Source organism: Dipodomys spectabilis, unplaced genomic scaffold, assembly GCF_019054845.1.
Source record: "Dipodomys spectabilis isolate Male_0828 unplaced genomic scaffold, ASM1905484v1 ptg000125l, whole genome shotgun sequence".
NCBI lineage: Eukaryota > Metazoa > Chordata > Mammalia > Rodentia > Heteromyidae > Dipodomys > Dipodomys spectabilis.
Window position 1 is genome coordinate 11632032 of NW_024870802.1, and position 14025 is coordinate 11646056.

At 44.9% G+C, this 14025-nt stretch overlaps 1 protein-coding gene across 2 annotated transcripts in view; it reads left to right on the forward strand.

Annotated features, from left to right (window-relative positions):
• The first annotated feature begins 6298 nt into the window (after positions 1 to 6298).
• Oga (O-GlcNAcase) overlaps positions 6299 to 14025 on the forward strand; it is a 35558-nt gene continuing 27831 nt past the window's right edge. The window contains exons 1-4 of one of the 2 annotated variants that reach the window (XM_042689642.1): positions 6299 to 6590; positions 6673 to 6940; positions 11249 to 11300; positions 11688 to 11785. In XM_042689642.1, the coding sequence (XP_042545576.1) occupies positions 6742 to 6940; positions 11249 to 11300; positions 11688 to 11785 (349 nt within the window). In that variant the 5' untranslated portion in view covers positions 6299 to 6590; positions 6673 to 6741. Of the gene's footprint in view, positions 6941 to 11248; positions 11301 to 11687; positions 11786 to 14025 lie in introns of both variants that reach the window. The other variant, XM_042689641.1, reaches the window with a different exon arrangement.

Here is a 14025-nt window from a genome sequence, read left to right on the forward strand (position 1 = left end):
CATATTGCTGTTTGTCTTTTTGTCCCATCCCAAAATCTGAACAACTCTGAAATCACATTTCTTTTTTCTTTTTTTTTTTTTTTTGGGGGGGGGGGTCCAGTCGTGGGGCCTGAACTCTGGGCCTGGGCGCTGTCCCTCAGCTCTTCAGCTCAAGGCTAGCGCTCTACCACTTGAGCCACAGTGCCACTTCCAGTTTTTTTCTTTTTGCTTATGTGGTGCTGAGGAATCAAACCCAGGGCCTCAGGCATGCAAGGCAAGCGCTCTACCACTGAGCCACCTTCCCAGCCCCTGAACTCACATTTCTAAAGCCTTTTACATCCTTCAAGGAAGTGCTTGTTGCTGGGTGCCAGTGGCTTATGCCTGTAATCCTAGCTACTCGGAGGCTGAGATCTGAGGATTGCAGTTGGAAGCCAGCCAGGGAAAGAAAAGTCTGTGAGAATCTTACCTCCAATAAACCACTTAGAAAAAGCTGGAAGTGGTGCTCTGAAGCACTGGCCTTGAGCACAAAGACACTTGAGGACAGTGCCTAGACCCTGAGTTCAACCCCCAGGCCTGACAAAAAATAAAAATAAAAACAAAAAACAAAGTGCTTGTCTTTCATATCTGACCATGCCTCATGATTCAGTTTCTGGAATGATTGGAAACCCATCTGACCTCAGCCCCCACTCCCCATGACTCTCCTACCCACACTCTGGAGGAGACAGGGACAAATTGTGGATGTCCCAAAGACCATGTATGCCAAATATACTACCTATCTAGTTATTTTTGTGCTGGTCCTGGGGTTTGAACTCAGGGTCTGGGCACTGTTCCTGAGCCTTTTGCTCAAGGTTAGTGCTCTACCACTTTAGCCACAACTCTACTTCTAGGTTTTTGCTGGTTAATTGGAGATAGGAATCTCATGGACTTTACTTCCTGGACTGGCTTTGAACCTCAATCCTCAGGTATCAGCTGCATGAGTAGCTAGGATTTCAGGTATGAGCCATTGGCTCATGTGGATTAATGTTCCAGCTATGGAAAATGAAACAAAATATGCCATTCTAAACTGACATTAATTGGGAGCGGTACTGGGATTTGAACTTGGGCTTTGCTTGCTGGGCTGGCACTCTGCCATTTGAGCTACACCTCCAGCCTGTTGAGTGTGTGTGTATGTGTGTGTGTGTGTGTGTGTGTGTGTGTGTGTGTATACACGTGCATGCATGCCAATCCTGAGGCTTGAACTCAGGGCCTGGGCACTGTCCATGAGCTTCTTTTGTTCAAGTCTAGCATAGCACTCTACCACTTGAGCCACAGAGCCACTTCCGGCTTTTTCTGTTTATGTGGTACTGAGGAATTGAATCCAGGGCTTCATGCATGCTAGGCAAGCACTCTACCACTAAGCCACATTCCCAGCCTGACCCTGACATTTTTGTTGATGAGAGAGAAACTCACAGACATTTCAGTTTTGGCTGACTTCAAACTATCTGATATTAGAGATGGCTTGGGATGTTAGGGTATCACATAAGAATGAAGACACCAAAAGGAACTCAGCAAGGCAAAGTTTACTTCTGCAGAAGAGTGCACTATCAGCCAAAAATCTAGCAAGCAAGCACCCAGAACAGGCAGGCGACTCCCAAACCTAGCAGGCCTTGCCCTTCCTGTTCCTACTGACTGAGTGCAGGTTCACAATCTGCAAGAAGATATGGTTTAACAGCATGTAGCAAAATTTCAAGGCCCTTTAAACAAGATTTCTTAAAGGGCAGCTAGAAAGTATGTAACTAAAATATAACTAAAAGGGCCAAGCCACAGGGGGCTGGTGGCTCAAGTCTGTAATCCTAGCTACTTGGGAGACTTAGATCTGAGGATCACGGTTCAAAGCCAGCCCAGGCAGGAAAGTCCATGAGGCTCTTATCTCCAATAAACCACCAGAAAACTGGAAGTGGTGCTGTGGCTCAAGTGGTAGAGTGCTAGCCTTGTGCTGAAGAGCTGAGGAATAGCACTTAGGCCCAGAGTTCAAGCCCCATGACCGACCAAAAAAAACAAAACAAAAAAACGGCCAAGCCACTTGGCCAAAGCAGGAACTTTTCAGAAAAACAATTCTCAATATTAACAGAAAGGAAGCAAACTACTTTGATAGAAAAGACACTTTTCCCACACTGAGTAGCTAGGATTACAGGCATGAGCCACTGGTACCTAGCTCTGTGTGTGTGTGTGTGTGTGTGTGTGTGTGTGTGTGTGTGTGTGTGTGTGTGTGTGTGTGCTGGAGCTTGAACTCAGGGTCTGGTAGTGAACTCTGAGCTTTTGTGTTCAAAGCTAGTGCTCTATCACTTAAGCCACAGCTCTACTTCTGGCTTTTTTGGTAGTTAATTGGAGATAAGAGTCACAGGGACTTTCCAGCCAGGCTGGCTTCAAACTGCAATCCTTAGATCTCAGCCTCCTGAGTCGTTGGGATTACAGGCATGAGCCATCACTGCCCCACTTTCTCTTTAGTTACTAATGACCAAGTTCCTTTATTATTTTATTTATTTATTTATTTTTGTCAGTCGTGGGGCTTGAACTCAGGGCCTGGGCACTACCCCTGAGCTTCTTTTGTTCAAGGGTAGTGCTCTAGCATTTGAGCCACAGCGCCACTTCTGGCTTTTTCTATGTATGTGGTACTGAGGAATTGAACCCAGGGCCTCATGCATGAAAGGCAAGCACTCTACCACTGAGCCACATTCCCAGCCCCACAAGTTCCTCAACCTGGCATCCAATGTAGATAAATACATTTATGTCTATATCTCAATCAGGAATAATGGGATTAGATGGAATGGACTCAGGGCAGATCAACACAAAGCAACAGGCATAAGAATGACAGACTTATATGTTTCCACTTTTCTTGGTTTGCCTGGAGAATCCTCCCATCCTTTCTCTGGGGCACTGCTATCAAGTCCTATTTATTTATTAATTTATTATTTATTTTTGGTCATGGGGCCTAAACTCTGGGCCCAGCAGCTCTGTCCCTGAGCTTTTATGCTTAAGGCTAGCACTATACTACTTCTGGTTCTCTGGTGGTTAATTGGAGATAAAGAGTCTCACTGACACTGACTTTCCTGCCTGGGTTGGCTTTGAACCATGATCCACAGCTCTTAGCCTCCTGAGTAGCTAGAATTACAGGTGTAAGCCACCAATGCCCAGCCTACCAAGTACTTTCGAGCTTCAACATCTAAATAGATAATTGCCTGTTTGACAACTCCATATAGACTTACAATGACCAAACATGTTCCCAATGGAGGTTAGATTTATGCCTTCCCAGCTTTCTCCATCCTGTAATGAGTACATTTCTTTTTTTTTTTTTTGGTCGCCCATGGGGCTTGAACTCTGGGCCTGGGCGCTGTCCCTCAGCTCTTCAGCTCAAGGCGAGCGCTCTACCACTTGAGCTACAGCACCACTTCCGGCCTTCTCCATCCTGTATAGCACACAAGCTATGCTCCAAACATACTAAACAAGCACTCTATGAATTATATCTGTAATCCTTCAGATTTTAAGTCTTCATTTGCAGTTAGAAAATTTAATTCAGTGGTACAGTGTTTATCTTGAGGTCCTTCTATCCCTAACACTGCCAATAAATAAAAGATAAATAAAATCTTCATTTCATTCTCACTTTTTGCCCTCATTTTGTTGTTTTGAGGCTTTTGTTTTGTTTTGGTTGGTCATGGGGCTTGGGCCTGGGCACTGTCCCTGAGCTCTTCAGCTCAAGGCTAGGGCTCTACCACTTGAGCCACAGTACCATTTCCGGTTTTCTGGTGGTTAATTGGAGATAAGAGTCTCATGGACTTTCCTGCCAAAGCTGGCTTTGGACTATGATCCTCAGATCTCAGCCTCCTGAGTAGCTAGAATTACAGGCATGAGCCACCGGCGCCCAGCTTTGTTTCATTTTCAAGGCAGAATCCTTCTGTGTAGCCCAAGCTGGCCTCCAACTCCTACTAATCTTCCCACCTAAGCCTCCTAAGTGCTGGAATTATAGGTACACACCATCACACACTCAACTTTTTCCCCTATCAGTCACCAGTTTCACTACCAGCACTCTTCCCTAGTTCCAACCATTTTCATCCCTCACCCAGACCACAGATTAATTGCCCATCTGAAGTATCTCCTACTAACTGCAGCTCCTATTCACTACTAGATTTCCCCTTTCATGGATCCTATCACAAACTAAGTTCTATGAATTTGTTACAGATTGTTCTACCAGCCAAACTATAAACTCTGTGATGGTAGAGCCCTATGTTATTCATTCCAAAAATACTTATCATGTGCCTTAGTTCCAGTTGTAGGCGATAAGGCCAGAAGCAGGGATAGGAGGGCTTGTGTAGCAATTGTGTGTCCCCCTCACCCCCCTGCAAGTTGGAGAAAAACAGACACAGAAGGTTGATCTTGCCCCAGACTCTGCATTATGGACAGCAGATGAAATTGTGGCTACTGACTTGCTACCAGCCTCCACTCCAACATGTGCCTGGCATGAATTCGAATGACAGCCCTCAAATCTCCCAAGGGACTATATCTAGTGAAACCACTATGGCCCCAACTGTTATCATAGGAAATGTAAGAAAATGCTTGCTCCTTCTTGCTTGCTCTGACTCATCTGCTAAAACTGGATATAGGGAAGATTAGCATGGCCTCTGTGGCTATAGCTCACAGATTTGTGATGTGTCCCATTTTATACCTGAAGGAAGTCTGGGCACTGGTGGATCATGCCTATAATCCTAGCTACCCCAGGGGCTGAGATCTGAGTGAGGCAGGATAGCCTAGGGAAAATGAGGCATGGTAAATGGTTGCCAGGAATTCAAACATTCAAAGCTTGTCCCTACACTTAATCAAGGGAATAAGGTCATTTAGGGGAAAATAAAACAGGATAACTTAAGGAAACTGAGGCCTCGTGAAGGCAACTCGAAATATTGTATTTAAAAATAAAGAAAGGCCATCTTTGCTTCAAAGAGGGGAACAGGATGCATTCCTTCCTGAGGGAAGCATTCCTCACCTCAGGAATTAACATGTCTGACAGGATGTATGTCTTCCTAAGAAAAATGCTTCCCCAAACTTAAGCCACCTGCCCCAAAATGCATATAGCAGGGACCTCCTTATTTCAAGGATCAGGATCTGTTTTATGGCAGGTTGCATTCTTACCTGGAAACCTCAATAACACCAGATGTGATTAAAGAGAAAGTACTTATCTTTACCATATAAATACCCCATCAGCCTAAGTAGCTGTGTGTCTATCTCCCTATGAGAGCACCCACACTTTGTTAGAGTGTGCTCCTGCCCTTCCATTTATCTGCATGCATGTCTGTTTACCTGCTTACTTACTTTCTCAATAAAGCTCTGCAAAGTTTTCTTACCATCGTGACTTGTCCAGAAATTCTTATTGTGTGACCGAAGTCAAGTACCCTAAGTGAAGAGTTTCTACATCACTAAACCTCACCTCTGTCCAGAGACATACAGACGTTTGAAGCCAGCCCCAGCAGACAAACCTGAGACTCATTTCTAAATAACCATCAAGAACGAACTGAGTTAGGCTTTTGACCACTCCCCACCACCTGCTGGGGGTGCTGCTTTCCTGTTTGCCCTAGGCAATCTGGCTAATTTCCCATCCTTTATAGTCTAGCTCAAAAGTGAAAGTGTGCTGCCGCCAAAGGAGTTATTACCTCCTCTGGCTCCCAAAACACCACGCAGGAATTCTGCGAGTACTTGCTTATCTCCTACTAGCATACTATGAGGTCACAGTGGCCCCAAAATCCAGATCCAGTATCCGCAGAGAGAACTAATGAACAAACGATTGCATTTTTAAATGGGGGTAGTAACCCCAAAGAAGGGTAGGGGCAAATGATTCAAGGAAGAGGGGTGAGCTGAGTTTCTTGGAATGGTATCGTCACAGAACCATTCTTCTGAGCCAAGCAGATGTAATGAGCCAAACTATTAGAAGAATCTCCAAGGAAAATAGGTCAGTTCCTATCTCTTTAAGAACGAAAGGCTGCGTTTCCGCGCCGGCGCATTGAGAGAGGAAAAAAAAAGCCTCTCCTTTTCAAACCCTCCTCCCTACCCCCTTCTCCCAATTGCCCCAAGCTGCTGCAGCCTCCTCCCATACCCCCCTTCTTCGGGTCAGGTAATGGTCCGTCCCAAGATGCCAGGCTCGTTCCGGAGGGTGGCAAATGTGAATGGTACATTCCATTGCCTTCATTACCTCCGCCTTCCACGGATCCTTTCCTTGTAGTTCCCCCTATCTAACAAGCATTATAGACTGGTCCCGAAGCAGGCGGAGAAGTCGGGCTGAGGACCGGTCTGAGCCGGTCTGCGGCGCAGGCGCAGTGCGGATAAACAGGAAGCGGGCGGTAGGGGCTGAAGCCGAGGAGACTTAGGGGCTTCGCGAGGGTAAAGACTGGAGAACTGAGGTTATTTGGAGGGCGGCAGAGTGCCAAGAGAGGAAGAAGGAGCTTTGACCGTCAGCTTCTTGCGTGCGATTCCGGCTTCGCTCTCTCCTATTAGGCTCCTGGCCCCCCAATTTAGGCTGAAGCAGCGGCTGACAAAGGGCTCCAGCCGGGGGCCGCCGCCCTTCGCATCCGGGCATCCGGGCCCCTGCGGTGAGGGAGGAGGCAGGGCCGTGGGAGGGGGAGGAGCCGGAGGGGCGCGCGCCGGGAGCCAGAGTCCTCTCCGGGGCTCCAGGTCTGAGACCCGACCGCGGACGGGGGCCGTAGAGGACCCGCAGAGGTGGCGGCGGCCGGTGGCAGGAGGATGGTGCAGAAGGAGAGCCAGGCGGCGCTGGAGGAGCGGGAGGGCGAGCTCGGTTCCAACCCGGCCGCCTCCTCGGGGACATCGTTGGAGCCTCCGGCAGCTCCGGCCCCGGGAGAAGACAACCCAACCGGAGCCGGAGGAGCTGCCGCGGCCCGGGCGGCAGGGGGGGCGCGGAGGTTCCTGTGCGGCGTGGTGGAAGGTGAGCGCCCCTGCCCACCCCGCCTCCATACCGACGATCTGTCCTCGGGAGGGACATGGCGCTGGTACTTCGTGGGGGCTCCCACAAGGCTTTTGCCCCCCTTGGGCCTGAGTGGGGCGGGGAGGAGAGCCAGTGGTCGAGTTTCCGCTCTTCACGTCCTTAGACAGTCGAGCCTGACCCCACCCGCCTTGGGCTTGGAGCCAGGCGGCCTGGAAGGGAGGCCGTGGCAGGCTTAGACTCCCGAGTTCTTCGTGTACCCTGGATTTTATGTCTTAGGATTGCCTGCGTTGCAGTGAAAAAAATGTGTAGAGTGCTTTTGTCCCCACACAGATAAAATCAGCTCATACAGATGTGTTTGTATTCATGAAGGGAGAGCGCAGGTCGGTTTAGTGCTACAAATTCCTTCCTGCTAGATGTTTTTGCTCGCCAGCAAACCCCTCTGTTTCTGTCTCTTTCGCTCTCTATATATTTATATACACTGTGTATATGTATGTATGTATATGTATGTGTATATATATATATATATATATATAAAAGGGATTACCCTCCAACAGATCCCTCATGCCTTTGAAGATTCATTTGCAGCCTCGAATGTTTCACTTTTTCCAAACAACTGTTCTTTGCCCCCCAGGAAATGAAGTTTGAATATAATCATCTCAAACCATATGTGAAATGGACTTGGAGTTTTGTGATTGCAGAAGACAACTTAATTTTTCCCCCTCTTTGGCTTCTTTTCATTTACAGTTAAAAGAAATGGACGTTTTGATAGAGAAAATGGCCAGAACACTATAGGGATGGATATTCTGCCCTGAAAAAATTCAGTGGAAACACTGTTGCTCTTGAGTACAATATATATTTGAATTTTCTGAAGTATTTTGGCTGAGCCACGATTCCTAGAGTTGTCCGTCTTACTTACTTTCCTTTTAGCAGGAGGACAATAAAATCTTTTTTTTTTGTTTTGTTTTTTAGTCAGTCAGGGGGTCTGAACTCTGGGCCTGGGCACTGCCCTTGAGCTGTTTTGCTCTAGGCGCTTTACCACTTTGAGCCACTGAGCCACTTCCAGTTTTCTGGTAGTTAATTGGAGATAAGAATCTCATGGACTTTACTGCCTGGTCTAGGAGGGAGATGGTGGAGGAGGAAGGGTTGCCTTTTTTTTTTTCATTTTAAGTCAGTCCTGCGGCTTGAACTCCATGTCCGGGTCCTGTCCCTGAGCTTTTTTGCTCAAGGTTAGGGCTCTGCCTCTTTGAGCCACAGCTCCACTTCCGGTTTTCTGTTGGTTAATTGGAGATGAGTTTCATAGACTTTCCTGCCCTAGTTGGATTTGAATCAATATTCTCAGATCTCTGCCTCCTGAGTAGCAAGGATTACACGAGCCACCGGTGTCTCGCAGGGTTGCCTATCCAGATTGAGAGCATCCGTTTTTTCCAGTGCTGTTCCTATATATTATTTGGAAAGATGGGTGCTGCTTGTGATATTTGAGAGAGTGTTACTGTAGGAGAGAACATACACACTACTTTGCAGCTACAGTAAGGCATGAAACAGTTAAGTGAAATCACCATATTACAGAAATTGGGAAAAAGACTACGCTACTGGAGTCTTTATTTTTTTTTGAGATACAGCTTGCTATGTAGACCGTACTCCAACTCATTATCTTCTTGGAGTCAGTATTAATGAAAACATGATTGCTTTGTGTGACTATGTTGAAGTATTTATTGAGCTTGTTAGAGGGGAAATAGTTTTTTTTTTTTTGCCAGTCCTGGGGCCTGAACTCAGGCCCTGGGCACTGTCCCTGAGCTTCTTTTGCTCAAGGTTAGAACTCTACCACTTGAGCCACAGCACACTTCTGGCTTTTTCTGCTGATGTGTTGACTGGGAAACTGAACTCAGGACTTCGTGCATGCTAGGCAAGCACTGGACCCCTAAGCCCCCTTCCCAGCCCAGGAGATAGATTTTTTTTTTTTATTTTTATTTTATTTTTTTGTCGGTCGTGGGGCTTGAACTCTGGGCCTGGGCGCTGTCCCTCAGCTCTTCAGCTCAAGGCGAGCGCTCTACCACTTGAGCTATAGCACCACTTCCGGTTTTCTGGTGGTTTATTGGAGATAGGAGTCTCACGGTCTTTCCTGCCCGGGCTGGCTTTGAACCGTGATCCTCAGATCTCAGCCTCCTGAGTAGCTAGGATTACAGGCGTGAGCCACCAGCGCCTGGCCAGGAGATAGATTTTTAAAAAGGAGTATTTTATTGCCAAAGATCTTTGGGGAAGGGTAGTGAAGCACTACTGAGGATGTAGAAATTTTAGGGCTAACAGGTATGACCCTTGCTTGGAATATCAGCACTGGGAGGCTGAGGGTGGAGTTTGAGACTCACCTAGCTTCTCCAGGAAAAACAAAAGCAAAAAAAAAAAAACAAAACAAAACCAGATTTCAGTGCTAGACTGCAGAGATTCTAAAGAAACTCATTATATCTTTTTTTTGGTCGGTCGTGGGGCTTTGAACTCTGGGCCTGGGCACTGTCCTTGTGCTCTCAGCTCAAGGCGAGTGTTCTACTGCTTGAGCCACAGCACCACTTCCAGTTTCCTAGGTTTATTGGAGATAAGAGTCTCACGGACTTTCCTGCCTGGGCTGGCTTTGAACCGTGATCCTCAGATCTCAGCCTCTTGAGTATCTAGAATTACAGGCGTGAGCCACTGGCACCCAGCTAGTTCATTATATCTTAAGTAATTAAAAACACTTGGTGCTTTAAGTTTTTTTTGCCAGTCCTGGGGCTTAAACTGAAGGTCTGGGCACTGTCCCTGAGCTGCTTTTGCTCAAAGCCTAGTACTCTACCACCTGAGTAACAGCACCACTTCCAGCTGTTTCTGTTTATGTGGTACTGAGAAATTGAACCCAGGGCTTCATGCATGCTAGGCAAGCACTCTACCACTAAGTCACATTCCCAGCCCCAAGTTTTGTGTTTGTTTGTTTTTTAATATTAAGAGGAGAGTCTTCGTGTTAGAAGCATGTTAAAAGAATCATTCTCAACTCTTTTGTATGATAGGTAACTAAGCCGCCTGAGTGAAGTATTTATTTAATACTTCTTGGTTGGCACCATTCCTAAAAATGAGGAATAAGAATGAAGAATAAGCCAACAACTTTTGTTGTTTTTAACTCATGCGTTAGCAGCCTACTTCCTCTTTATAGTGTCAGTCAACCAAAACCATTAAGTCTGACTCTGAGAGAGGGTTTCTGAAGATTAAAATGTTCATCTCAGACATTTAAAATCCAACTTAGAAAAGAAAAAGATATCTGAGCACTGCTAAATGCTAAATGACTGTTTAATGTTTATTCCTTTAGCATGATGCTTCAGGTGGCCGGGCACCAGTGGCTCATGCCTGTGATCTTAGCTACTCAGGAGGCTGAGATCTGAGGATCATGGTTCAAAGCCAGCCCAGGCAGGATAGTCCATAAGACTTCTAACTACCCAAAAAAGCCAGAAATAGAGCTGTGGCTCAAATGGTAGAGCACTAGTCTTGAGTAAAAAAGCTCAAGGACTGTGCCCAGGCCCTGAACTCAAGCCCTAGAACTGACACCAAGAGAAAAAAGAGAGAGAAAGAGAGAATGCTAAAATGCTGCAGAAAAGCTAAAGATCTATATAATGTTACCATATTGAGAATTATTTATTTACTTTTACTTGTCTTGTGTCTTGAACTCAGGGTCTAGGAATTTGCTCAAGGCTAGCACTCTACCACTTGAACCACAGCTCCACTTCCAGCTTTTTGGTGGTTAATTGGAGATAAGAGTTTTGCCCAGTGGGCTCATCCTCCTGAATAGCTAGAAGTACAGGTGTGAGTCCACCAGCACCCAGAATGACTTAGCAGCTTTTAAAGAACTATCACATAATAACTATTATGGTAGAAAAATAACATTTACTTTCTAGTACCATGGCCCGAAGATAAATCTATTGTTTTACTAAGAACTTCATATTTTGGTGCCCTTTTATGGGGGGGAGGGAGTGCCGGTCATGGGGCTTGAACTCTGGGCCTGACTGTCCCTGAGCTCTTCAGCTCAAGACTAGTGCTCTATCACTTGAGCCACAGCACTACTTCCAGTTTTCTGGTGGTTAATTGGAGATAAGAGTCTTATGGACTTTCCTGCCTGGGCTGGCTTTGAACCATGATCCTCAGATCTCAGCCTCCTGAGTAGCTAGGATTACAGGTGTGAGCCACCAGCACCCTGCCTTTGGTACACATTTTATGTTTTGTAACCTGTTTTTCTCAGTAAAGCTTGCTACATTTTGAAACTTTAAAATAACTTCATTCTTACTTTAAATCTAGGATTTTATGGAAGACCTTGGGTTATGGAACAGAGAAAAGAACTTTTTAGAAGGTAAATTTTTATAGTAATTATAAAGAATATATTAAACATTTTAACATTTCCTTTTGTTTGACAAAATACTAATATTGAATAGTTCTAATAGAACTAGCACAAGTTCTTTTCCTTTGCTCCTTTACATCTTTACCTATCCTAGGTTTTCAAGCTTTTCCTGGGAAAGATAGAGTCTCACTTTGCTGTCTTACCCAGTTAGTTGTATTTGCGATGTTGACATGTCTTGTGATAGTTAATTTTTAAAGAATCCACTGATTAATAAAATTTAAAACTACTGTCAAAGAATATTACTAGCTTTGTATGACATGGCAGTGCTCTGAGAGGAGGAAAAAAAATTGCCTATAAATGTGGCCTGTTTATACATTTGTAATTGTCTTTTTCCTTCAGGCTCCAGAAATGGGAATTAAATACATACTTGTATGCCCCAAAAGATGACTACAAACACAGAATGTTTTGGCGAGAAATGTATTCAGTGGAGGAAGCTGGTAATCTTTTTCTTCTTAATCTAAAAATTCATAATATGTGGAAAAATATTTTGAAATATTAAACTAGAATTTCACTAACCATTTAAATTACTTTATAGGTAGTTTCTCTTTCTCTCTCTCTGTCTCTCTCTCTTTTTTTTTTTTGGTTAGTCATGGAGCTTTAACCAGGGCCTGGGTGCTGTCCCTGAGCTCTTTTCATTCAAAGCTAGCACTCTACCACTTTGAGCCACACTTCCATTTCTGGTTTTCTAGTGGTTAATTGGAGATAACAGTCCCACAGGCTTTCCTGCCCAGGCTGGCTTTGAACTCTGATTATCAGATCTCAGTCTCCTGACTTGATTAGGATTACAGGCATTAGCCATCAGCACCTAGCTGGTAGTTACCTTTTATCTATTAAATGATTCATGGGTATGTTAGTTGACTACGTGTTCTCTGGCCATAGATTATACCCTTTACTACTGCCAGTGGTCTGAACCCAGCAGACCACTGGGAAAAGGGGCTGAAGCCAAGTTAAGGCTCAAGAAGAGTAAGTGAGGCACCTGCCTTGAGTATAAGACTCCAAAATATCAGTAATAAAGATGAGTAGTAATGTCTTATGTAATATTTTTTGAAAACCAAAATAAATACCAAAAAATTGTTCTAAATCTTAAATAAAGACAAAGTACTACTGATTATTGCTCGTTTCAGGGTCTAGTTTGGCTTAGCCTTGATCACTGTTAATGATCCAGTAAATGGCAGGCTATATTAAAACAGTCCTTGATAGGAGTATTACTGTGTGGAGTTAGTTACATAAAGTTTGTAGTAAAGCTAAAACCACAGAACTTCTTTGTAAATCACACAGCTGTTTTCCTTTGGGGGGGGGGGGGACTTAGTTAATGGGCAGATGTTTCCAACTTACAATTAAGTAGCACACACATGTAGCTAAGAAGCTACTTGGTTACAGAGCCCAGGGAAGGCTCTGAAGCAGGATGTTTTCTTAAATTGTGAAGAAACAATTAAAGTATCTCTCTAGTGTTGTTTACTACTGTTTAAGTGAGCCTTTAACTTTGTGATTGTGCTAGTGATAAATTTTCATGTGAGAATCAATATATATAGTCATGACAATTTTGAGATACTACTGAATTATATTCAAAGATGTAACATTGTACTAGTGTTTAAACTTATTTAGGATAATTGTCTTATCACATTTATTTATTTATTTATTTAATTTATTGTCGGTCATGGGGCTTGAACTCTGGGCCTGGGCTCTGTCCCTCAGCTCTTCAGCTCAAGGCAAGCACTCTACCACTTGAGCTACAGCGCCACTTACAGTTTCTAGTGGTTTTATTGGAGATAGGAGTCTCACAGTCTTTCTTGCCTTGGCTGGCTTTGAACCGTGATCCTCAGATCTCAGCCTCCTGAGTAGCTAGGATTTCAGGCATGAGCTACTGGCACCCAGCTAACATATCTTTTTTTTTTTTTTTTTTGTCGGTTGTGGGGCTTGAACTCTGGGCCTGGGCGCTGTCCCTCAGCTCTTCAGCTCAAGGCGAGCTCTCTACCACTTGAGCCACAGCACCACTTCCAGTTTTCCAATGCTTTATTGGAGTTAGGAGTCTCACGGTCTTTCCTGCCTGGGCTGGCTTTGAACTGCGATCCTCAGGTATCAGCCTCCTGAGTAGCTAGGATTACAGGCATGAGCCGCTGGCACCCAGCCTTACCATGTTTTAAAGGCTTAAACTCTGTATGATTTTTTTTTTTTCCTTTAGATACAGGTTTGTAGAGTTAGAATTGTTAAGGCTGTCTTTCTGTGTTTTTGTTGTGGTTTGTGCCAGTCCTGGGCCTTGAACTCAGGGCCTGGGCACTGTCCTTGAGGTTTTCACTCAAGGCTGGTACTCTTAACACTTGAGCCATAGCTCCATTTCTGGCTTTTTTGGTGTATAATTGGAGATGGCTATCATTATCGTGGACTTTCCTGCCCAGGCTGGCTTAGATCTCAGCATCCTGAGTAGCTAGGATCACAGGCATGAGCTGCTGGTGCCCAGTTGAAAGGCCATCTTGTAATCTTATTTTTTATTTTTTAATTTATTTTTTATTTTTTAATTTTTTTGTCGGTTGTGGGACCTGAACTCTGGGCCTGGGCACTGTCCCTCAGCTCTTCAGCTCAAGGCTAGTGCTCTACCACTTGAGCCAGAGCGCCACTTCTGGCTTTTTCTGCTTATGTGGTGCGGAGGACCTCATGCATGCAAGGCAAGCACTCTACC